This window comes from Ammodytes marinus, assembly GCF_949987685.1.
Source record: "Ammodytes marinus genome assembly, chromosome: 21".
Classification (NCBI taxonomy): Eukaryota; Metazoa; Chordata; class Actinopteri; order Uranoscopiformes; family Ammodytidae; genus Ammodytes; species Ammodytes marinus.
In genome coordinates, this window is record NC_137225.1 from 8,848,529 (window position 1) to 8,875,557 (window position 27,029).

General features: G+C 43.8%; 1 protein-coding gene across 1 annotated transcript in view; it reads left to right on the forward strand.

Moving 5' to 3' along the window:
* The window catches only part of sema5a (sema domain, seven thrombospondin repeats (type 1 and type 1-like), transmembrane domain (TM) and short cytoplasmic domain, (semaphorin) 5A), a 139,319-nt gene that overhangs the window by 24,593 nt on the left and 87,697 nt on the right, over positions 1-27,029 (forward strand). The window contains exons 2-4 of the mRNA XM_080050292.1: positions 8,511-8,722; positions 17,753-17,852; positions 20,453-20,498. Of these exons, the coding sequence (XP_079906418.1) occupies positions 8,575-8,722; positions 17,753-17,852; positions 20,453-20,498 (294 nt within the window). The 5' untranslated portion in view covers positions 8,511-8,574. The remainder of the gene's footprint in view (positions 1-8,510; positions 8,723-17,752; positions 17,853-20,452; positions 20,499-27,029) is intronic.

Genomic DNA, 27,029 nt, shown 5'->3' on the forward strand with positions numbered 1-27,029 from the left:
GCCTACCAGCATCTCTAATTTAGTTTTTACAAATTAGTTTAAAAAAAAAAGATGGGGCTATGCTGTGTCAGGTTAGGGGAATAGCTGTTGCCGTCTTGGTGACAGCCTAATTTGGTTAACAGAAATCAAAAATGTCAAAGTTAAGTGACTACAGCATATATGTTAAATGGTTTTTCCTTTCTATGTTGATGAGATATGAGAGGTATAATGTCTTACAGTAAATTGTTTTGATGGAAACACCTTTGTATTTTTCCAATTAACATTTTGGACAGAGCCAGGCTAGCTGTTTTTCCCTCTGTTTCCAGACTTTGTGCTAATTTAAGTAAGTCGACTGTGTCCCTCAAGTTCATGTTATATACCTGTACATACATGAGAGTGGAATTAAGCCTCTCATCCAAGCGAAAAGGGCACATTGCCCAAAAAGCTGAACACTTCCTTTCAAAAGCACTGGGCACAGTTCCTATAAGAGAAATGAATACAAATGAAACGCTTTCTCACTGTTTCTATTTTCATAGTAGCCTACCCCTTGTCAAAAGCCGAAAAGAAACCAACCAACCAACCTCAGAAATGATTAATTCTCTGTAATTTATGAAGTCGGCTGTGTATAGGCTTCAAGTCCTGACGCTGCTTTACCTTGACCTAAATTTAGGAAGTGAACAGTTTTGTAAGCCCTGTTCTTTATCCAAAGGGGGCTCTTCCATCCATGACTTCTGTCATGTTGAACGACCTCCAGTAATCATGCAGGCACTAAGACACGAGCGAGCAGGGTCACGCTGGTTACCCTTGTGTAAGAGCTTTAAAGCGGATGAATCCTCTCCTTTCAGGCGTGATGTCACTTTTTCTTTTCCACACGGTGCGCTGTGCACGACACACATACACACACATATACACTACAGTATATACATAGACACAAGCCACATTCAGGCACGTGGTGGTAATGCATCAGCATGAGTTGCTGTGCCGTGGGGTAAGCGAGATGAGTAAAAATAACAGCAGGATTTTGGGAACCTCTCTAGAGAGTTAGGGTGGGACTCGGAGGAAATTGCTGGGTGTGTTTTTTTGAGCAAGAGAGTGGAGAGAGGCTGTGTGTGTGTGTGTGTGTGTGTGTGTGTGTGTGTGTGTGTGTGTGTGTGCGCGTGTGTGCTTGCATGCGCGTGCGTGTGTCTTTCTGTGGCAAATGTGTGTGATGTGCGTCCCAGATTTAACTGGACCAGAGCTATGGTTGTGGTCAGTCGAGTCATCAGGGCTGGTCAACAACAACAAACGAAAACAGAAAAAAGCCTTTTCAGCTCGATGCGTCCAAGGTCCATTGTGTTTTAAGCATGTACAAAAGAAAAAAGGAGTGCGGAGGTGTTTACAACCATTAGTCAGGAGGAGAGGAGGATGACATTTTCTCGCAATGACCCCAAGACTATTTACTGTAAAATAACAGCTTGAATGGGACTTTTATGAGACAAACTTGAGTACCTGCGATTGTTAGTTTAAGTCCGCTACCAGAGAAGTTCTCGGCTATCAGTCGTTCCCCAGTTGCCTTGTTTCATCAGCTGTGTCCCTTCCCTCCATATGAGCAGAAAGAAAAATACACCTGAAATACACAGCTCTGTTTGTTCAATTCTGAGGTGGCCCTCGTAAACCTAACAACAGATCGGAAATCTCAGAGCACTGTTCAGAAAGGGAGGAAACGGATCCAAATATTTGTTCAATTTAATGTTTTTTTGAAATGTACAGCTGTTTGGAACTAATTGGACTCCGCACTCAGATTATGTTAAGGCAAAAATGTATGCTTAAGAAATATGCATCTGCAAACATACATGTCCGTACAGTTATTCCTTAAGCAAACCTTTCTCGGTGACCAAACAAACTTATCCACCGGGCTTTTAAAGTTGAACTGAAATTTCCAATACCTAAAAAATCTAAAATTCTAACAATTCTGCAGCAGTTTTTTCCAAGCAGGCTGAGACTGTTTCTGGACATGTCTGTGAAAACAAGATCCAAGCTTTAAAGCCTCCTGGCGGGCATTTCCCATGGCACTGGTTGCTAGGAGACATGCTGTCAGCTTCTGGTCTATGGTACACTACAAACAGGAACAAGTCATTGCCCTGTAAAGCTCTCACACACTGCACTGGTAGTATATAAGTACACATTAATTCTCATTATATCCATGTACAATACAAACCAATACAATTTTTAAAAAGACATTGAAAAAGTACAAAGACAGTAAAATGTATTACATTTAGTCCCACATGTTGAGGACCCACCATGCTGGAAATGGAAGATATCAAGATGGGCTAGCTAGCATTCCACTCAGAAAGTGAAATCTAGTTGTTGACAATAGCACTGATTGTCACAGTTGGCCGACCAGCCGGTTGACTGCCTGTGTGTGTGCTTCTTGGAAATTGAAATTGATATTTATTATTACCTATATATGCGCCAGCTCACGCGGATGGTGCACCATTCAAGTTTCAATCGGGACAGAAATTCAAACCCTAATGCGCAGGGGGGTGCTGCAAACACAGCAGAACATTATACAAAACTTCATTTCCTTCCATGTGTCCATTGCAATTTTGACCGATGTGTAAAGAACCAAACAAAGAAAAAACACATCAGGGATATAAAGTTTATACTTACTTCATAGCAATAATGTATTTTAAGTTCAAGTTTCAACAAAAATCCTAACATGAACGACAGAGAGAGAAAATGAAAGAGCGAATAATCGAAGAAAAGCTGCCCGGGTGCACATTTGATTTGTGCTTCAAAAGCCTCACTCTGCGCCATGCACAGATAAGGCTTTGAAACAAACAATCTGATCCACCTTTGCTTTTCAATCCCACTCTCAGGAAAACGAAACACAAACATTTACTTTGCGCGGGTTAATCTTCCCTCTGATCTGAGGCCCTTTTGACTGAAAAAACCCCCCCTACCTTGCCTTGCCTTGCCTCTGCTAGCGATATCGTCTCTCCATCATTCTGTTTGCACTCCTCCAGCGAGTCCACACAAGAAGCGCAGCGGACTGCGGTGGACTGAAACAGTGTAGCGAGGGGGAAAATTCAATGAAAGGTGGAAACAGAAAGGGGCAGGGATTGGATAACAAGAAATCCGACAGATTTGAAAGAAGTACACTCACGACAGAGGCAGAAAAAGCCAGTCGGTCGGCCACTTGGTCTGTCTATCATGTTGGCTTTTACACAGCAGTCATTTGCCTCATCTGTCTCTCTGTCAGTGCGTCACCTTGTGTGTTAGATGTTAGTCGGATCGTTCGTCTTTCAGCCTGAGACAGTTTACTGCTTTGTCAGTCACTCAGTCAGTGTGTCAGTCGAGGTTATAGACGTATTTATCGATCAATAGCTCGGTTCAACCATAAACTAATCAGTCAGCCTGACATTTCAGCTGTCCTTTTCAGACAGATGGCTGGACAGTGAAAAGGAAAGTGCAAACATCTCTGTTGTTCTTTGGGTGTGAATGCAAGACGCCCAAATCATCGTTTGGCAAACGAAGGCACGGAACAACAAACACAAACTGGCAGTAAACAGTCTGATAGATGGAGTGATAAACCGGCAAGCACCCGGCCGATCGCATCGAAACACACACACACGAACACACACACGCACACACACACACACACACACACACACACACACACACACACACACACACACACACACACACACACACACACACACACACACACACACACGCACACACACACACACACACACACACACTTATATATACATATATATATACGTATATATAAGTGCTCTACCTGACAAACATACTGCTGTATAAAAGCCGCTCTATGTTGTCGCTATGTGCTTTGGTCTAAAGCAAAGTCTGGCTTCATTTTACCAGTGTGTACGCTGGGTCTGGCACAGGAGAGAGACAGAGAGAGAGAGAGAGAGAGAGAGAAATAGAGAGAGAGAGAGAGAGAAATAGAGAGAGGGGGAGAGTGAGACAAGCATCTATCAGCACTATGTTGTGACCCCACAGCCCCACTCTTGCTGACTGTGTTTGGACAGATGGATCATCATCACTGCGCCACTCACATTTGACAAACGTGTTTGAATGTGCGCTTGTGTGTGTCAGTGTGGTGAATACAAAGCCGGCATTTCATTTGGGGAGTCTATTCATTATGCCAAGTGTAATTCGACCATCATGAAGTCCCCCCTCCATCCCCGGCTTCAGGCTGAATCAATAGAGGCGTTAATATGATCCTTTCTCCACTCTTTACTGCAGGAAGACTTCAATTGATTAACTAGCGGGCGCCCTCTGCTCCCAAAACAAAAAGATGCAGAGGAGAGTGTGTCCCTGAAAAAGTCAAGCATCGTGTGTACTTACAGCCATGTCACGCAAACACAGATTTCAATGAAAAAAACATCTACAATTGCAGGTTTCACATTGCCAGTGTGCAGCTAAGTTTAATCACACAGTATTACAACATTAAAATGTCTCCGAACATCACACAGAGCCAAAGAAACCTGCTTCTCCTCGCTCCCCTGCTCTCTTTCTTTCTCTCCTGCTGCTTGAGTAGGTCTGATGTCAGTGTGCTCCACATTTGCAAAAGTGTGATACCTAAAAAAAAAACTCACACCCGGAGTGCAAATGTGTTTGTTACAACTTGTACATGTTTGTTACAGCTTGACATGTGAACTCAAGGTTGACAATTTAGTGCTAAACCTTGTGAGTGGATTCCTCTCTCCTCAGTTGTTTTCTGGTTACCTATTGAAAGGTCAGGACGCTTCATTGCACTTGTCGAAAAACGTGTCGGAAAGCTACACGGATCTTCAGTGGTGTGATCCATTCCCAACATTGAAGCTAAGTCAACACCTCATTGGATCATTTGTGACAGCAGACGAAGGTGGGGAAAAAAGGTGGCCATGTATTTATATTGTGGATTTACTTTGCTGCAAACGATTTTTTGATCAATTTTATTCATTTAGGGTTTTCATAAGTTCCGTAACATGTAGCTCCTGAACTGGGTTTGCTTCTCAATGCCTGTGCCCTCTCTCAAAATATGAAAAAAGAAAAAGAAATTCTGCTTCCGCTCTGTACATGTATTTTAAATGTCAACGTCGTTTATCCCATGTTTAGTTTTTATTGTGTGGCTCGCTGGCTCCCTCTGCTAAGTGCCTCGAATGCACCGGTGTGTCATCCATCACAGGGTCCCAGAGTGGTTATATTTTGTGTGTGTGTGTGTGTGTGTGTGTGTGTGTGTGTGTGTGTGTGTGTGTGTGTGTGTGTGTGTGTGTGTGTGTGTGTGTGTGTGTGTGTGTGCATGTGCTGGTGTGTGTGTGTGTGTGTGTGTGTGTGTGTGTGTGTGTGTGTGTGTGTGTGTGTGTGTGTGTGTGTGTGTGTGTGCGTGCGTACGTGTGTGAGTGTGTGTGTGGAGAGAGGCAGAGAATGAAGTGGGAGTAGCAGCAGGAGGAGGAGGAGGTGGAAATACTGGTGTGGTGTGGAGGCTTGTACTAACGCCCAGGAGATGATTTAGAGTTTAGACCACCGAACAGCTCGGATAGCTCTTCAAGTTTTTCTCCCACAGGGCCAGTCGGTGGCTTGTGGTGAGTCTTAAGAGAAAAATAGGATCCACCAGAGATCACTTCAAGGGAACGGAACAACTGTTCAAATGCTTTCTGTCCGTCTGTGCTCTGTTACTTAGAAGACGTGAAAGCACATGAGTGTGTGTGGGCATCAAATTAGTTGATCTGTGGGATTCCAAAGCATAAGGGACAAATGCATTTATTATTAAATGATGGCCTATTTGAAATTAAAAATTAAAAAACAATTGGGTTTTAGATAATTTTTTTTATTAAAGGCAATATATTAAAGACATTTGCTCAACCTCAGGATGAAACATAATGTGCTTTCGGTGAGTGTCTCTGAATGTAAAATGCGTAACAGAATCACTCCACAGGGCAGCGCCAATATTAAATTCAACCTCAACCGATAGGGTTTTCAAATCTATGTGCATCAGAAAGAAACACAAGGGAAACATGTAAAGAAACTGATGATGAGAAATGGTTACATAATTGCTTGTTCTCGAAATAGCATGACAAGTTGTTTGCAAGTGAGACAGTGGAACTTTTCTTTTCTCAACATGCACGTGTGTGTGTGTGTGTGTGTCTGTGTGTCTGTGTGTGTGTGTGTGTGTATGTGTGTGTGTGTGTGTGTGTGTGTGTGTGTGTGTGTGTGTGTGTGTGTGTGTGTGTGTGTGTATGTGTGTTTGTGTGTGTGTGTGGGCATTTATGGGCTGACAGGAGGTTGTGCGCGGGGCTGTTACGAAGGGAGAAAGGTCAACAAAGAGCGTACGGATCAGTGGCCTCTGCTCCTGCCCCTGTCAGCTGGTCCCATGCATACAGTGTGTGTGTGTTTGTGTGTGTGTGTGTGTGTCTGCATGTGTGTGTTTTGGTTTAACTAATGCCGTGTTGGGGACTTACACTTTATGCACACAAAGCAAAAACAAAAAACACATGCCCTTTCTGATCATACACACACGCACATAAACACACACACACACACGCACATACACACACACACACACACACACACACACACACACACACGCGCGCGCGCACACACACACACACACACACACACACACACACACACACACACACACACACACACACACAACTGTAAAAACATCAATAATATAATTTCCAACGTCAAGTTCACCTCTGGGGGCCCACCAGATTATGAAATATATTCCCTAAGTGAATGCTGACATGAAGGTTTATAAGACTGTATGAAAAATGACAAGAAGAATGTATGAGCCAGGGAACACCCGGGGAAAATGACTCTTTGGTGACAGCGAGAAAAAATAATAATCAAAGACTGTCAAGGAAACTAGCAGACAAACACATAAAGTGTCACCTAAACAGACAGGTTGACTAAAGCCTAAAATGCAAGAGAGTACAGAAGCGGACGTGTAAGTGTCAAGACAAAAAAGGGAGAAAAAGGAACAGAGAAAGAGGCAACTTGCGCATGGGCTCCCACTTGCTTCCCCCCCTTGCTGTGGATGACAGGTGTTTTACATTAGGCGAAGTATCACTGCTGCCTGTGCATTTATACACAGGACTCTGAATGAATTCCACATAAGCCCCAAGGTCGCCCGATCGTATTCATTGCACACTAAAGGCGCAGAGTAAACTTTTCATTGAAGAAAGAAAAAAAAATTAATAAAAACCACCCTCACCCCTCACAGCGTCTGAGATTTCTTTTGAAAGCAGGACTAGAGAGAGGTGCCTTATGTTTTACCCCAGAGCCACTCCAAGCTCCCCAGCACTAAGGGGGGGATTCGCACACTTCACAGAGAAGTGGAGACGAGGTTTGTCTGAGAAGAGCAAATGTTCAACAATTCCTTTTTTAACTTTTTTCTTTTGCTCACTTCACTTTGTCTTTTGATGGGAGGCAGGGAGCAGAGTTCTTTCCATATTTTGCCCCCCCCCCCCCTCACCCCTCCACCCACACTGCAAACGCGCTATTAATAGTTTTTACTTATTTTTCTGCCTACCATTCACACTAAATCAACTCTTTTTGTTCTGCTGTTGCTCTGACAAAGCATCGTGTTCTTTCCCACTGACTTTTCTCGACAGATAGAAAAAGGCCTATTTCACATACAATGAACTGATATTAAATGCTCAGCATACAAAATGCAGTTTCTGCCTTGAACACTTTGGCACAGCAAATGCCTACCATTACAAGCAATTTTCAATATAGCAAAGATCTTCGATATCGCTACTCACTCAGCCACACACACACCACTCAGGATTTTGTGTACAGCCAGGGACCGAATAAATCAGTCTCAGTTAGAGCATCATAATTGTTAAGTATTGGCGTGGACGGTCTAGATTGCGCATTAGATCATCCCCACAAATAAAAATAAAAAATCATGAATATTTTGAATTGAAGTAAAACTGCAATTTAAGGGTTGTGAATGTAAGCATGTCAGATATATAGCAGCTTTAGCATTTTATTAACCCCTGAGGAGTGTGGTGCAGTGCAGGTCTGTGCGTATATCAGTCACATAGAAACAAATAACACTCAATAATTAACAACACATGTATGCACGTAATAATTACATACAACAAAGTGAGAACAAAGGCATGCACTTAAGGGCACTTCATTTCCAGATATTGTACTACACACACGCACTCAAACAGAGACACACACATACGTTGTGTGAGGTAATGCAGAGCCGTGTCTGGCTTATCAGTGGGCGTCAGAGGTGAGAGGTGTGAGGCCTCTGGGTGTCACACACACCGGCTGCTGTTGCTCAGCAAAGCACCCCCCACACATACACACACACAATCAATCACACTCCTACTTCTTTGCACCTCTCTCCTTCGTTCCCTATTTGTAAGGAATTATTTTCATCTCCATGTGAATCCTTTGGGATTGTAGCAAGGTGCTGTGTTAACTATGTTACATTTGTTTCCCCGCTCATGGACTTAAAAGAAGGTGGACTGAGTTTGTGTTTAACACCCAAATCTGTCTCTCTCTCTCTGTCCATTCAGGTGTGTCTCTCCAATGCTGTTGGCTCCTGAGGCCTGAGGAGAAGTGAGCCAAGCCCGGGCCCTTATGGGACGCCCTGTGACCCAGCATGCACTGCTGCTACTGCAGTGCATGCTGGTTCTGCGGCCTGGAGGCGTGTCCGGTAGGAGGGGGCCGGTGCTTCTGCCTGAATCGCCCTGTCATAAGACAGAGCACCCTATCGTCCCACACGCAGGTAAGCGCTCAAACAAACTGCACACCAACATGCACACACACCAGGGGGCGAGGTCATTGATTCGGCTCATTACGTTTCTTAATCATGTGCACTTTTCTGTGTGCTGCATGTAGTTATTTATATCCTCTGTCTATCTTTTCCTCCGTTCCTTCACTTTAACCTGAGTCACATTGTTTCCCTCCATCTCCTTCCCTTCCTCCACTCTTCACAAAGTTGATTTCTGTAGCCATAATTGGACAGCTGTTTGGACCGTTTCCTCCAGATGTTGAAATGTTGCTAGGAGACAACAAAAATATGTATCCAGTTAGCAATTAGCTGTTTTCTCTGATAGTTTGTTTTACATCCCTCTGGCAACAGCTGCAAACGAGATATTGAGTGAAATGTTAGGATGGCAAACTGATGTAAAACAAAATGGTATTCGTTTATTTTGTAGAAGTAACAAAAGCAATCTGGGGTATCACTATATAGACTGTCTAGAGGGAAAATCATTATAACCCTGTTAAACAATTTCAGAATTGGGTAAAAAGCTGCAAGAAACTGAAAACAATTAGTCCAAACATTTGATTATATTTAGTCTTTCCAAAAGCATAAACACTAAAGCAAAGTAAATGGATGGTTTATCTGCTCTAATCGAAGACGCAATCATTAGCATGTCCTAGCTTACTGTCGACAGTACAAACCTGTTGTGGCCTCAGTCTTTTTAGCAAAAATCAGTACATGTATATGAAGTCAGAGGGAATACTTAAGACTCATTTAAAAAAAATATATTTTCTTTAACGAATCAGCTGGAACCATTTAAAAATCAGCAAATTGTGCTTTAAAACAAATTAACTTTAGCTTGATTAGTTATCTAAGTCGATCAATACTGCCAGACAGTGGTCATTACAGCCATCGAAAATCGGCATTTGCTGACTAGAAATGTGAAGCCTGCTTTTGTCTACCTCTGACTAAATTCAAGGACCCACTGTTCCAAAAAATACAAATAATTTTGAATTGTATATCCCCGCTGTACACTACAAATGGCCTGTGGGAGGATGGAGGGATTATTTGGTTACTGAGTGTCGTCAAAATTATTGATGTAAAGATTTGAAGTATTAGTGTAGAACAATTTTCCCTACTTTTTTATACACTTTCTTCACTCTTCCCCCCTCTTGTTCCTTCCCTCGAGACACAAAGCAGACATAGCCTTGCTCGATAGGCTTTACTGCAGTTATAAGATACACTATGGTCCGCATCAGATTTCATTGTCTTTATCCTCTGTCTTACATTGCCATTGCGCAGCTAAACTGTAATGAAATGCTGTAAAATGCCTCAGTTGGATGCGAGTATCAACAGCGATCAATGCACTTCTGTCTACCCACTGCCACACAGCAAAATGTCATTGAGACGTTTTCAATCTACCCTGGGGGGGGGGGGGGGGAATTTACTCGAAGACCAAGGTCACTGCGAGTCTGCAAAGATGCACATGCATTGCAAAGACTCTATATTCGGTACAACCGCCCAGTGCAGACACTAGGGTCTAACTCCTTTACAACCCCTTTCCCCAGAGTCTTTGTCACTTCAACATTAGCTGAGGTGGCACTCTTCCCTCTGCGCCAATTGAGCGCAATGATGATGACTAAGTGGCCCCGGCTAAACGTGATACGGACCACACACACCAGCCAGCGGGTCAGCTGTGGTCAATGCGTTTGTGTTCTCTAATGTACCACAATGGCCCATTAAGCCCAAGTGGCTTAACGCTTTGGTAGAAATATCGGGGGCATTAATAAATAAATAAAAAGGGGGTCGACATTACAGTTAGCAATCAGACGTGGTTCACTAACACAAGGCATTCTGTAGCCTATAGTAGAAAGGGGGGAAAAGAAAGAGAGGCTTGACAGTCTTTGGTTTGGAACGATCAGCTGTGATGGTAAAGGCCAGGGGTTTCCTAATGCCGCAAAGTAGATTAGAAACTCCAGAGCTTCACTGGAGAAATATCATACACAGTAATAGTAGATTTTTTTGTGTGGTGAAGGGCTATAAAGTCAGTGCAGAAACAGTACACATGTACATTTCACTGGCTTGTTAAGGCTGTTGACCCCTACGAGTTCACCTTTAGTTTTATAAGCTCGCAAAGCGTGTCGGCTGACAAAGCATCGGCTTTGTTAACTCGGTTGTAAAAGCTCCTGATCTCTGCAGACGTTGCATGTCTGGAGTTTTTTTTTTTCCTTTTGCTATCATGGGAAAATAAAACAGTGTAACACACTGTAACACACGTTTTATGATTTGTTTATGTATATATCCCATCACCTTGTGTGGAGAATCAGCACCTCAGCAGAGCGCGCTGCTAAACCCCATGGCCTCAGGTAGATATCCATTTTTGCCTTTACACTTATATATTATATTTGATGGCCTGATGATAGCCTGTGTGCGGTTCAAACACACCTTATTGTTCCAAGTTGGAGGGTTCCCACAGTTTTTTCTTTCTTCCCAGACCATGCCAAAGTACAGCCCTTGCAACTTGTGTGCCTCCAAACGGTGTGTGTGAGGGAAGAGAAACCTCACGTTAAACCTATTTTCACTCTCTTTTGTGTGCCATTGTGCTCCATGTAATATAGTGTAATCCCTGGTTGTGGAGAATGATCACAGCCAGGCTCAGCCATGGCTCCCCATTGGAGGACTTGGGAGGACTACAAACGCATTTAGAACATGCCCCTGTGGATCACAACAGCAATAATTCAAGCGTTTTGAGTCCCTAGGGCATAAGGCGCTATATAAATCCAATTCATTATTATTATTATTATTATTATTAATAACAACACACAGCCGGGTCTTATCCTTTTGAACATACACATACAGTCATTCATGCATAGGGGGGTCATCCCTATGTTCTCCCAGCTACATTTATCACATAATGAAACGGTCCTATGTTCCCAGGGTTTTATGTTCCTCCGCTCTGTATTTAATATATATATATATTAAAATATAATGCCATATGTGAGCTGTGGGTTCCCTTCTCACTTCCTCCACCATTGCTTGTTGATATGAGTTTCCCAGTAACTGACACACAAAGAAACTTGTACTTCAAAGACAATTCTTTATAAATATATATTTTAGTAGGGACAAGTAGTCCCTGAAAACATAAATAAAACATTTCGAAAAAAGTCCCTTGTGTTAACCTACTATCTATGGTGTTAACAGAATATTGAACTGGGGCACATAGGGCCCTGGGAACCTACATAGGAACGCTCCCAATTCAGAAATGTTAACGTAGTGTTTGAACAAATTAATAATAATAAAATAGATTAATTGTCTTTTGCATTTCTTCTGGTCCAGTATTGGAAAACCTTGCTCATAGGCTATTTTCAGCATTGTTGGGGCTGACAGTATGGTGGAGGGTAGTAAAATATAATATACTTTCTTTAAGTAGCCACTGGACCTGAGGCTGTGGCTGTTCAGCTGCTGTGGTAAAAAAAAAAGCAGTTAAACAATGGAGAGCCCAAAGAGAGGTTGTGACCCTCCATGAGAGGCGAAGGTCCAGGTTTGTGTGTGTGTGAGTGTTTCTAGTGACAGCATATTCTTTTCTCTCTATGCGATTATGGCCTGACTGTGGGAAGGGTGTGCCTCAAATGGGCCTGACCCCACTCTAGGGATGGTGGTTTTTCTGACTTGGCACAACACTTGGCTGACATAACTGCTACTGTGGTGCGAGGATGATATAGCCCCAAGACCGCGTTTCTGCTTTCTATGGTGGTTTTTGAGAAATGTAGGGTTGGAGAAAGAAAGTACACAGTGCGCTACTGCAGCTACGTACCAAATGTTTACCCAAAAGGTGCAGTCGCTACTACTTTCATGAAAAGCGGATCTGAATATAGCATCAGAAGAGCTCCAATGTAAATGTGTGTCATATGTATAGGATTATTTTAGAAGTGGTGTTGAAGGACTTCATCCCTCGGTAAAGGATATGTTTTGGCAAAGCTCTGCAGTGTTATTGTAGCTCAAAGCCCTTGAGATACACTATATTAATAAAGTGTTGTATTTAACAAGTGTTCCTGGGTGAAAGCTTGAAGGCTTTTAAAGGTTATAAAACGTGGTGTAAACAATGCCTTCACAGGCCAGGCTGAGGGCCATGTCTCTGAGGAGTGGAACGGGCAGACTTGTTTTACAGCCATAGACTGAGCTCAGCTTTTATCATTCTTCAACCGCTAACGCATCGTTAGAGAGAGAGGGCAGTGAAAGCAGGGGAGGGGGGAAACCCAGGAAAACAAAAAACAACAGGCTTAATAGCATTCTAAAATGTAACAGGTTATAACTACCATCAGTGATCTTTTTAATTAGTCATTTGGGGCCAATTTAACTCCGCTCTGATCATGTCTGAGGTCAGCTATGTTCTAGCCGTGTTTTATTTGAATGGATGACATGCTGCCAATGGCATGAAGAAAAAAGCCTGTCTGTATTTTTGGATTTGTATATCTTTCATTTGCCCGCTGCAATAAAAGTCCCACATATCATTTGCCTACCCTGTATATTTTCATCTCTTCTTCTGTCGTTTGCCCTGAAGAGATGTTGGTCATCTTGTGAAAAAGTTGTCCCCTCTACCCGACCCCTAGAATCAAAACCACTCCGCTCCTGAATGCACGGAGGATTTAAATATTTTATTGCTCACTTATTTGAGGCTTCACGGCGGTTTTGTTTTGCACGGTTCACCCACTGCCCCGGGGGCCACGGCACGGCCGCAGTAATTTGAGTTGTGGGACTTTTTTTTGCTGTTAAATGTGCTTGTTTTTCTTGCTCAAAATAACATAATAGATAGAAAGGCTTGGAGCACGGAGCGGCTGGCGAAGGTCTTAACTGACCTTGCCGTTTGCTTTAGATTTATTTTATTTTTTTAACCAAGCAGGTGTTTGTTTTTTCGAAAGCGCTCGGCCAAATCCTTTCCTCACATCTACTTGACTAAATTAGTTGCCATTCTTCTGCTGCCCAGTACCACAGGGCTACATTAAGAGAGAATTGGCTCTTCATCATCGTGAGCGCTTGCTGCCACACTCTATTTACGCCACTCACAGAAAAACCATTAATGTTTTAGAATTGCTTCCATATGTTGCCATTGTTGCCGGCCCTGGCAGCACCGCAGAGCACTGACTGACTTTGAGCACTGGTGGCGGGGCCGAAGACTGGCGCTTCCTCTGATGCCGTGCGTAAATATTTATATATCCTGTCATTTTGTCTTTGCGTCAACTGCTCCGTGTCAGAGTGGGGAATAACAAAAAATGGGATGTGAGTGACGGGTCGTTCTATTTTGAGAAGGAGAGAGAGAGAGGTTAAGGGGATAAGATGGGGCAGAGGAATGGGTGTGGGGAGGGTGTGTGTGTGTATGTGTGTGTGTGTGTGTGTGTGTGTGTGTGTGTGTGTGTGTGTGTGTGTGTGTGTGTGCGTGTGTGTGCTTGCGTGGGTGTGTGCGTGTGTGTGTGTGTGAGTGTGTGTGTAAATGTGTGTTCGCTGGCTTTCGTGTTGGCCCGTAGCCCCGGCTGCTGCTCTCTGGATTCTCATCCCAATGGCTCTGTGTGTGTTTCTCTCAACGGCAGCCAATGCCCTGATCCAGGCAGCTGCAGTACACGCATGGCTGTGATGTGATTACATAATCACATAATCACAAGCATTTTAAAGGTGCAGTGAGTGATTCTGCAAAATGCTTGAAGTCAAAATCACTTTTTGTCAAAACCAGTGAATATCTCCTCACGATACGCTAGCTGTCAAAAACTTTACAGCCTAAACTCTGTAAACTGGTATGTAAACAAAGGGGGCCCCCTGTAGCTAGCACATGTCTAGGCTTTGTATAAACACTGGATTTGTTTCAGCCCACACAACAGTGAAGAGATATTCAATGCCTTGGGCAAAAGGTGATTTTGATAAAAAGCATTCTCCAGAATCGCTTACTTCACCTTTAACGTGCGGCGTGATATAGAGCCAGATAACAAGCAAAGCAGCCGTGAAATCTCAGAAGTGAGATCGGGGAAAAGGATTGAATTCATTAGCCGGGGTTTCGTTCCACTGTTTTTCTCTCTCTGCTGGGTTAACGATAAGGTTTACTTTATGGGATCATGAAAAAAGCTCCCTGAGTGCCCCTAAAATGACCCGAAAAAACAACAAAATGACACAAGTTAGGTCAGAGGCTAAATCATTGTGATCCCTGTCGTAAACCCAAACTATGATCCACTAACCCCCCCCCATTGAGTTCAACTTTGTGCAGCTCTGTTTATTCAGCTCGGCAGCCTTGGGAGTGCCCACCCATCCACCCTGGTTATGAATGTTTATGAATGGTCCTTGGCCTCGTCACCAAAGGCCATAAATCCTTTGTGGGCTGTTGTGTTCAATTAAAACCTTTTGCCCCTTTTTGCACACCACAACACATATCCTCTCTCCTCTTCTCTCTTTTTGTCACACACACACACACACACACACACACACACACACACACACACACACACACACACACACACACACACACACGCACACACATCTCATGCACACTCCATCACCCTGTAAGTGTGCCTCCCCTGGTGAGTCAGGGAGATTTATGGGGGGAGAAGGCTGGGTTCGTCAAGCGCCGTCTTCCCCACGAGGGTCGTCACAGGCGCATTTGTATGCCAGGGATCCTCTCGGTGGCGTGAACAACAGGGACCAGTGGAGCCAACGGATTGGCACATCCAAAACTTTTGCGTGTCTCCCCCTCTCCCCGAAGGAAGCCAAGTGGCAGCCATTACGCTGAAATGAATTATTTCGGGGGTGAAGTTGGTCGTGATCTCTCAGATAGTTATTTCACCGCGCCTAATGAAAATTTATTAGCAGTGTAAAAAGCCAGACGCCGGGTTTGCTTGTTCCTCTTGCAGAATTTCCCGTCACTAGAGGCTTGAAAGAGGAGAAAACACTTCTCTCTTGCATACTGTGGTGCTGTCTCGTAGCAGACGCTGCTGTTGTTTTGTTTAGGAGAAGCCAGAGTTTGGTCCCACTACGTGAGCTGGAAGAGGCAGATGTTCTTTTTGTTTTTTTGTTCTGTTGTTTATTCGTTCGATTGGAAAACGCTCAGAAATATCCCTCGTTTGTCACCGCAAACCCCTAAAGTGCTTTTATTTTGATGCGGCAAAGGGAGAGCGTGATTCCATTTGAAAACGCCGTCTGACAGGTGTGCCTGAAGACGCAGATAATGTGTTTCAACGAAAGATATTCAAGCTGTCCTCTCTCCCTCGGCTCCCAAAGCTCCCTGCGAAATTTGAAAATAAAAATAAAAAATCAATTTGAAATGTTTAGTCTGGAAATAGCTAGGCCACACATGTAGTGATGGATGATTTTAGCAATCACGACTGGAAAGTTCAGTTTAGCTTGAGTTTCTGTCAAAATATAACTTTCCAGCGGTAATGAATTGATCTTTTCGGAAGTGTAATGTAACCAGCATTATGGATATAGATCAAGCATGTGACGAGCGATTGGGGAAAACACACCATCGTAAAATCGGACTGACCATCCTCTGTCTTAACCTATCGGGTTACCAGACAGTAGACAGGCCGTCCTCATCGCTCGGCAACCACCAGGGGCCTGTGATTCGATTGGTCAAGGGTTAATGGGTCGGGCGCCATGAGAACAGGCATGTTGTGGATAAGATGTCAGTGTCTGTCTGGGGTATCTCTCTCTCTCTCTCTCTCTCTCTCTCTCTCTCTCTCTCTCTTTTCATGTGTGCATGGATTCTCCATACCAGGTTGGAGGAGACCTTCCATATAAATGTCCAACCTCATAGGTCTTCATGGTTCATCTACAAGATACGTTAGCATGAAATTGGTCAACAGTCCAAAGGGTTTTACAGAGAATCAAAGGAACTTCTCACTGAGTTCAGTTCAATTTCACTATGCAGGGCTAAGGTCTCACACTTTTCTGTTTGGGGGGGAGTTTGTGAATAATAGTCTGCGAAGCGCTAATGTAAGAAAACTTTGATCCGTGCAAAAATGATCTTTTGAAATGAGTGACCTTATCAGCAGGGGACAGCTGTAAGCTTTTTTTTTTGTTCTTTATTCAATCTCCTCTTCATTTCCTTTGGTCGGATGGTCCATATTTGTGTCATGGCAGGGAAGGGACTGATTACAAAATGAAATCAACTTTGTCGTTACACAATTACACAATTACATTTACGATTGGCGAATGCTCCTCCTTCCGCTTCAATGCCATGCAAATATAATGATCTGATTGTGGCGAATGTAGAAGAAAATGAAATGTATTTGCTTTAAAGCTCATGTAAGCAAGCACAGTACATGAGTCACGTTGGGTCAGGTTCACTCACAGCGTTTTGATATTATTTTAATGGATTGTTGTTGCTGATGCATGAATGTGTAGGCAGCTTTTCAAAGCTGCAGTGTAGAGCTAATTTTACCATGCTCTATAAGCTGTTTCGTTATTAAATCCATTATAGTGCATTGTCTTTTTATAAACCGATTTAATGTGTTACTTGAATACTTAAGTAAAGTAGATCCCAGTTGTACTTCAGCACTTGAGTAATTGTACTTAGTTTGTCGTCACAGTGTCCCACCCTCAGATTACTACCCATGATGAGTTTGAAACAACACATGTTTGACCTCACCTGTGATAAAGGTTCACAATGGCATTAGTTTACTATATCACAGACGCCTCACACACACAGACGCCTCACACATTATTCACACATTATTTTTAATGAACCCAACCTCTTCAGTTCGTTGTTGCAGGCTCTAATGACGTGTGGCCAATAGTGCGACATCACCGCCCTTTAACTAGAGGCTATCATCTCAATTATAGTCTAAATAAACTCCTACTGCTTCCTTGCCTCGTCATCTGCTGTTATGAAATGTATCCTTTAAGGCCCCCACGCCCACCCTCACCCTTCTCTTTTGAGTGTCTTGTGAAAAGTTACAGCAGCCCTTTGAATGCAGCGTGTCCATCAAGCACGCCTGTTGTCTGCACTCTATTGTAAACGCTCCGTTTTGATTGGCTGACCGTTGTTGTGTCCTGTGGTTTTGTTGTTGGCAGAGATGGAGCCGTGGATCTTCAGGTTCAAGGCAGAGGGCACGGTGGATTACTCCCAGCTGACCTTCGACCCCGGACAGAATGAACTGATAGTGGGCGCCAGGTAACCTATATCTTTTTATTTCTTCTCTCTCTCTTTCTTTTTTTTCACTCTCTCTCTCTTTCTTTGTTTTCTCTCTCTCTCTCTTTCTTCCATTCCCTCTCTCTCTTTGTTGGGGTTGTCTTGTTCTTTTATTGTCTTCATCCCCTGTTTTGTCTCCTCGTTTGCTGGCGCATCGCGCGAGTGATGATCGCTTTCTCTATAGATGTCTTCAAAAGACGGAGAAATATGGCTTTGGCGGTTGTTTTCCAAGTCCATTGTCTTTGTCAAGCCCATCCAAGGGTGTGTGTGTGTGTGTGTGTGTGTGTGTGTGTGTGTGTGTGTCAGAGTCTTTTCAGTTTCTCAGTGACTGACACGTTGCATTTGAAAGGGGCTGCACACACAAAGCGGTAAACAGCTTTTAACCGTGCGCTTTCACAATTTTCATACACACATGTGATCAAATGAAAGCGTGTTTGTGTGGTCTTTAATAAGTATGTATGTGTGAGGACTATACATTCACGCAGTGTGTAGTCCCCGGCTGAAGCGCGCTCTTGCACTTCTCTTAATGGCTCGGCTGCTGTCAATAGAAAGAAACACTCACTACAAGGTGAACGGGAGATTATAGAGGAGCCAGCAGGAAGCAGAGCAGCAAAACAAACAGAAACAAAGTGAGCCCAGGGAATTTACTAATGCACCGCGAGAACTTTCGACGGAAAAGGCTAATCAGGCAAAGTGTTGTAAGTGTGGACAGATGAAAGAGCAAAGGTCAGAGAGGATAGCCAATTTCACATTGAAACTGCTGCACCATTGTAATAGTATAATTTAAAATTATATAACAGACAATGTTTTTTTTGCTGGCAGTCTTTTCTTTTTAGCTACGCTACACCACCCAGCCAGTTCTATCAACACGTGGTATTTGGAGCCCCTTGAAGAAAGAGATTAAGCTTAATTCCCTGTGCCAAATTCAAAGACTGTTGGAGTGTCTAGCCGTGGAAGGCGATGGGGCTGAATGGATGGCTGCAGGCTGCGCTACAAGTATGAGTGATAATGGGAGGAAAGAGGGATCAATGAAGATATCAATACAGTAAAGCAGGGGTCCGTGGCCACACTGAGACCTGACTGATAGCCACTCTTCTGGGAGATTGATGGATCTCCGCGCAACAGTGTCTGGATATATGTCTGCGCAAGAGAGAGTGTGTGCGAAACATGCTCCAGGATTTTCTCTCTCCTAAATGAGATATTTGCCATATTAAAACAAAGACAACAATGCTTGCTCTTAAAAAAAAACGATTGTTGACGTGAAAGAAAAACTCATTATGGGTTATTGTTAAAGCTATTGCAAGAGCTCAAAAAATAAAGGTAGAAATTGCACGAAATCTACCAAATGTTCAAGACAATTTTTCGAGCAGTATTCCTTGGATCATAATTGGCTTATGGGACAATAACTTCAAAAAACACGGACTAATCCAAAAGTCTCAAAGCGGGATAAAAAACCCAATAAAGTATGATTCAAGCCCTATAATTGTCAGGTATCACGTGAACTTATGCTCTTAATGGTGTATAATGGCTTTAGTAGACGGCCTGGAACGAAGTCAATATGCCGAATAGTCCCCTTGAGAGGGCATTCGTTAGAACCTAATGTTTCTTGAAAAAGTTTAAACTGCCAATGAAACCGTTTTGTTTGTGCTGTGCAAATCTGAAAAAGCTTCAGGCAAGGCGAGAGAGAGAGAGAGGCACTTATTGGGGTGAGATCACCGCCAGGCTTTGATTTTTCTTTCCATCTCTTCCTCTGTCACTGTGTCTTGCTCCCGGTTTGTCTCTCTCACACACACACACGCACGCACACACACACACACACACACACACATGCACACGCACGCACGCACGCACGCACGCACACACACACACACACACACACACACACACACACACAGACTCCAGGAGATAGGAGCCCACTGCAAAAAGCCTTTTAGCGTGGCCTTTATCTAGTCTTTTTTTTTACCTGCTAATTATGGATTGGTCAAAGCTAGAGGTCCATTATTTGCCGCAGTGATTGAACAGAACTCTCCACAGAATTGGGTCCCTATATGCGGTACCCTGATTCAACTCCTTTTTTCCATCAATGAAAAAGGTTTGTTTTCATTCAACGTGTGGAAAACATTGCTTTTATATGGTGGAAACCTACGGAGCCCCGCAAGGGACATGGAAAATGTTTTAAAATTTGGTTAAAAAAATAAATAACCAAAGTCGAGATCTCGAGATGAAACTCGAGATCTTGAGATCAAAGTCGAGATCTCGAGTTTAAAGTCGAGATCTCGACTTTGCCTTCAAACCTCTCTCACCGTCACCAATGGTCCATGCATCAAAGGCATATCAATTAATTTATGGGAAACCACACAACAGTGTCATGGAGGAGTACTTGGAGCATTCTCTCTCACACTAACACCAAACTACAACCTATTAGGCCTAAATCTAACGTTTATTATGCACATTGGAGAGAAAAGTGTCAATGCTTTGGCCTTTGAGCAGAGATGCTGCATCATCCACACATATCTTTTTTATCTTGGTTTATTTTGCAGAAAATGACTCCATCAACTTATTCTTTATTTTTTTATTTACAGAAATCACCTCTTCAGGCTCAATCTGGAGGACCTGACACTGATCCAGGTGAGTGCTCATTTTCCTGCCGCTCTGTCTCTTCTCCATTCCACCCACTCTTCCGAGCGCATAATCACTCACTCATTCAGTCTGCTCGTGCGACTCTCACACAGGCCCATCCGCACAACAAACCCCGTGCTATACAGTATATACTCAAAGCTGTTAACAGTAAAAAATGGTAAACACAACAACTTCCCATCTGGCGGAGTGACGGTGGGGCTTGTTCACAGGGCTGTGGTGTTGATACGCTTCATATTTTAAAATCCAATTCTAAAACTGTGTGTGACATATAGGCTACCCTGCAGCTGTACGTTTCCCATGCATGTCCTATAGGGCATTAACACCTTGTGAAATTCATTTTAACGTGATCCTACCATATTTTCTAGAACCCTCCTAGCTCGTCTCTAGCTAAACGTCTAAGAAAATCCGCAGTGAGAATCGAATGATCATAGATGCTAAACAGTAATTAAAAGAACCTCTGGGTTTTTGAGTCTACTTCTGCCTATGATGACATGCTGTAAAAATGTGCAATAACCCATGCATAAATAGAAGTATGCTCAAGGGGGCAATTATACTTTTTTTTCCGAATCTGTCTTTCACTACTTTTCTCCCATGTGTTGTCATTCTAATTTATTTCTGAATCCTCTTGTTTTAATAATTTTTTCCTCCACACTTGTATGAGCCCACATCCCCCACCCACCTCCACCCCCCCCTGTGGAGCGAAAAATGTTGCGACCCGCTGAGTTACCATGCAAACATTGACACGTCGACGGGTTTATTTTCGAGGTTGGTTGCGAGAGCAGGGCGTCTTTGATGGTTAGACAGCTCTCGAGGTTTGCCATTAACACCCTTGGAAATCCAGGCGAGAGGATGAGGAGGGAGAGAGAAAGAAAGAAATAAAAGGGAGAGGGAACAGGGGAGTTATAGCAACGGCAGCAAGGAACAAAAGGGAGACTGGAAGGGAGTGCTGTTGATATAATACCGCCTGGAAAAGAGAAAATGAGAAAGAAAAAAAAAAGTCAGCAAGAATGAATTTCTCGGGTATAGGGTATGGCACACAGAAAAAAAGAATTAGGGGAGCAGCAGTGAGACAGCCTATAGACAAGGAGAAGAAAGCAGAGAAAATACCCCCCACAGAGGGAGATGAGGATACACGCAGAGCCCCGGTCTTTTGTGTGGCTGCTCGCTGGGACCACAGATGCTTTTTAAAGATGCTCTGTGCCATCCTTTGCAACCCAATCATCCTATAGCTTTCCTTTTATATTTCACCCTGGTGCTGCTCTGACAGGCTGCAGAATCAGCAGGGAGAATTCCACCGACCCAATCAACCCCCGCATCTCAGAGAGGCATCTTCTCCTAAGAGAATAGGACGTGGTAATCCCCCCCCCCCCAGCCTGAGGCCCCCCGGAGCCAATTTAACCTGACCTGTGCGCACAGTGCTATAAAGTCAAGTGGAAGTTCAACTGCTGATGTTAAAGGAGCACGAGGGCTATTACTCCATTCACCTCCATCTGAAATCCTTCTTTCTCTTTTTTTTACAGCTTCCTTCTTTTCTTCCCTGGCATAAAACAGAAGATTAATTGCCTTGAGATTCGGTTGCCTCTGGTGGCTGGGTTTATATATATTTGTCATTCCTATTGTGGCTGGATATGTAAGACTTGAAGGATTCTCTCCCCCCCCCCCCCTTTCGGCACCAGTGTTGCCCCATTCACATTACCATGCATTGCTGATTGATCGGATAGCTTTACAAGGGAATGTGGTTGAAAGAAAGTTTGAGCAGCAGCAGTCTCTAGTATAGTGTGCGGCGCATTTTTTTTTTTACAGTTTCACAGACGTTACAAAAGTGTTGCATGAGGTTCTTTTTTTCATTTCTTTCTTTCTTTCATTCATTCGGAGCGAGCTAAAAGCTACACCTACGCCTGTCTTAGTGATTTCACCCCCATCCCCATGCATCAGCCCTGTCAGATAATGCCCGTTGGCAGTGATTTGTGCTTGCATGGCTGGCAGCATTAAAAGAGGGAGGCTGTGTACGGTTTTGACAGAGCACAAGGCTTAGAGCCGGTGTAGTGCAAACGGCTCTGTAATACTCTAAAGAGGTGGGCTTAATTACCATATGATCGATGACGGGCTGATCTCATCTTATATGTGCATGAAACATTCATGGAAACACAGCAGCCACCAAGGTCTGCTGGGTAGTTTTCAAGGCAGACAGATGATCTCTGAACACTTGGTCTTATACCATTGTATTGTGCAGGGGGTTATAGAGAGTATAGTGACACTTCACGTCAAAACCTGCTCTATTGCACATATCGAGTTGAGACTCCCGAGATTGATGTAGCCGGGGCCCAGCAACCGTAATCTCCTCAGTAAATGCCCTCCTTGCTCCGAGGTAATGAAAAACAGAAAGAAAAAAAGCAAGAGAACATCAAAAGTTGGAGACAGAGAGGGCAGAGGGAGAGGACCTTTGTTGAAAGAGTTGTTGTTAAAGTCCTCTGAGAACATTTACGCTTGCATTGTCCGTGTGTCCTTCGAGGCCAACCCCTTGGGCTCTGGCCTCCGGTAAGCCCTGACAGATATCAAAGGTTTGTCTGAGGGACTGTTTACACGACGGGAGGACGCCTCGAGAATCATAAACAGCACAAGAAAATCTTCCACACTACATGAACTACATTGCTAGCCCCTACTCAAACTAAACTGCAATGGGGGATCAAAGTGAAAAGAGTCAGGTTTTGAAACATGACTCAGCCCTCCCCAGCATGGCCTTGATTGGAGCTAATAACCTTCACTTGCTGTTGTTGTTTTTTCATGCTGTGTCTCGACAGCGTGAAGAGGCCTTCCTCTCCCTGTCAACCTGTAGCCTCATCCTCACTGATCTGGAAAACACTGCCGAGAAGAAAAAAAGGTTGACACTTTTGCACCCTTTGAAAAGAAAAACAACGACTCAACTCAAACTGCAGCTAAATGTACTATATCACAGCCAATGAAAAGGCTATGAAAAACAGCAGCGGCGGAATCACAATATCCTTCCCTCAATTTGCAGGTGGATCCCACATTATATCTCACATCTGTTTAGTAATTGTCCTTTTGCCCCATCTGCCTTTCATTCGGCTCCCTGCCCTCAGCTGATGCCAACCTTTGGTCAGGGCGAAATCGACGCTGGCATGGAAATTATCCGCCTTCCACGGCCCTGCTGCAGAGAGAGAGAGAGAGAGAGAGAGAGAGAGAGAGAGAGAGAGAGAGAGAGAGAGAGAGAGAGAGAGAGAGAGAGAGAGAGAGAGAGAGAGAGAGAGAGGGACAAATGCTGATGAATTGGCCCCTTCTGCATTTGCATTGTTTTCAATATTCCCATTGTGTTGCCAGGGCCTGATGAATGGCCAAATGGGCTTGAAGTACCACTCAACCCCGTGTTTCTGTCGGACAGTGAGCTTCCCCGAAATAATGTCCTTTGACGTCATCGATGACCCTCATGCATTGATGCCCCCCCTCCGGCCTCTTTTTAGCTCCATTTCCTTTACCTTTGTGCACCCTTTCATGCCTTCACGTGTTCTGAGAGCAAAAAAACGAGAATTTGAACTCACAGTATCCTAAGAAAAGAAGTGCTAACGTATGGAGAAATTAATAGACAAAAGCACCCCATTTAAGAATTCGATATTAGCTTGCTTTTTCCCTCCCTTAATCGAAACAGGATGTAGTCACAGAGGCTGGAGTTTTTCAACAGAAACACTCTGGGTACAGTGTTAGTCAATAAGCATTAGGATGAGGAGGATCGTTGGCATTTTTCACTACATCAATACATGCGCTGCCAGAGGAGGGAGAAAATAGTGGCTATACAACTGGAGCCTATCTCTCCACTGGCACATGGAAACGCATATCCAGAGCAGCTCACCTTGGCAACAGTGGCTGCATGGTGTTGGGGTGTATACTGATCCTCTATTTCTTTTCACCCCCTGACGTTTTCTTGTGTTGTTAAGGAGGACGGGGACTCGGGAGAAAACAAAAGGCTCCCTCCATTCACACATGTTGTACTTCATGGGGCCTGTCTGGTGCAATTACACTTTGTCAGGCAGACAATTAGCCCTGCTAATCAGCAGCTAACAGAAACTCTCCTCCATAGCTCCGGAAGCGTTGCTAATTTAATTACTTGAAGCCCTCTTACTTGGCCATTTAAATGCATGGAAGTAAAGGAACGAATGGGATTGCAGACACAGATACCCGCTCGTTGTGTCGAATCGTGGCGTGTGCTGCCATGTTTAAGCTGAAGGGCTAAGCATTCTAAGGCATAGCAGGGGGTCGCTGCAACAATGACCCATCATTTTATGGTGTGAGGCCGATATATATACGCGGTGAGTCAGACGGACACACTTGAACACACACGTGACATTAAGATGACCTATTTCCCGTATAAATCTTTCAGCCTCTTACATCAGCAGACATGACTATGAATAGTAAATATTATGCCAGGGAATCAAAGGCTAAAATCAGCTATTCAACGGACAGATTAGATTTCCCCGGCAGGATTTGCTCAGCCCCCTCGCCGTCGTCCCCCTTGTAATGACACACAAAGCCAAGGCATTCCATAAAGCTAAAGACAGCTGTCAGCAGCATCGAGCAGCGTTTCGCCGGGACCCTGTTTATGCAAATATATATTCAATATCATGTCTGGAAACAACTAGTGCTGTTTTGGAATTTATCTCCTCGCTCGCTCTGCCTCCTCCGCCTCACTGACTGCTTCACTCTGCCCACACTGTCTCCCTTGTTCTGGCTGACTCCTAAGTTTTCTTCTTTGTTGTTTATTTGAGTCGGTTTGTCCCTTATTTTCAATTTTTTTTTCTTCTGCACTCTGTTTCACTGTCTATCTCCCTCCCCTGCCTACTGGCTCCCTTGGTATCTGTCCTGCACCCACCTCATAGTGACAATGGCCCCTCAGTGTGAAGGGCTGTCGAGAGGCCCGCGCATTATGGCTCATCTCCCGAGGAAAGCAGCCATTACAGGGTACAGTAGAGAGGGCGGACACACAGAACAGAACAGCAAAGAAAATGTATTTCTTCAGCTCCCCTGAAGCAACTAAACGACCGCCACAGACTGTGCCAAATTCCCTCTCTGCCTCTCTCCGAATTTCTGCTTTACCTTAATCACACTTAATATTGCTTAAAGGATTTTTCTGATTGGTCACAAACGTGGGTCTTGTTTGAATGTACCCTTTTGGTTATATGAGCTGAAAAAAAAGCTGTACTCACAGAGATGTTTGTTCAGAACAAAAATATTTGTAAGAGAAACGAAAAAACGAAGAGGTGGAATTATTATCCAAACTGTTTGTTGTGAACAGCTGTCGTTGTTTACTATGGATATATTGAGAAAAAGTGGATACGGTTTCCAGATCTTTCCAACTTATTTGGTGATTACAGTGTTATCTTACACTATGAAAATGATGACCAAAAACTATGAAAATAAAATAATTGTAATAAACCGTAATTATCCTTTAACCGCTGTTTATCTCTTCCTTCGCCACAATATCCCAACGGTCGCTTAGCTCCAAAGATGATTACAGTGCCATGATGGATTCACCACTATGCTTAGCTCACTAAATTTAACCTGGGTGCTCTCTTATTTTCTCATTTTCTTTGTTTCCCCTTTCCAAGTCCATATTTCAGCCTCTTCTAAGTGACAGAGGCACAGGGGATAAAAAGGTCTTTGTAACGTGACTCCTTCTGATAAAGGCCAAGAATGATTATTTAACGACATGTGCACATTCCAGACATATTTCAAGTGTAAGGCGGATTCATATTAGGTGCTCAGGGGATGAACAATAGCATAATAATGAGCTTTTAATGTTTCTTAATGACGCTCGCCAGTGCATGGCTGTTATTCTGTTATTTTTTAGTCTGGACCATTTGAGGCTGGGGCAGTGAGACGGGAGCGGCTATAGTGAGCAATGATGCCAACACACCCCCCTCAGTGGCAGGCTTTGCGTAGGCCTACATCATCTCAGTCGGGCAGACATAACGGATATGTCTCGCTGATGTAATGGGAACACATAGTATCCTGAAAATCTGCCCGTGAACTTGGGATGACGATAAATCCCATAATCGCCCCGTAATGATAAAAGCAGCCACTTTGCTCCTTTTAATGTCATCTCACGTTGTTATATTTGCATTGTATTATGATTGATTTTTTTTTACACTGAACATGAGTGAGTACAGTTTTTCGGGCCATTAACAGGTCGCCCCCCCCCCCCCACCACCACCACCACATCCACTATCACCACCCCACCTCCCTCCATGCGATTAGTGAAAGCACTTTTCAGCGCCCACATTCGAGTCAGCTGGGAGACACGCTGTGGTGCTGTGTGTGCAGACTGTGCTGATATGTGTGTGTGGTGGTTTGTGTCTGTGGCGGCTGCATGGCCCCAGAATAGCCTGCTTCGGCCTGGAATGTGAACTGACACACACACACACACAAACACACACACACACACACACACACACACACACACACACACACACACACACAGACACACACACACACACACACACACACACA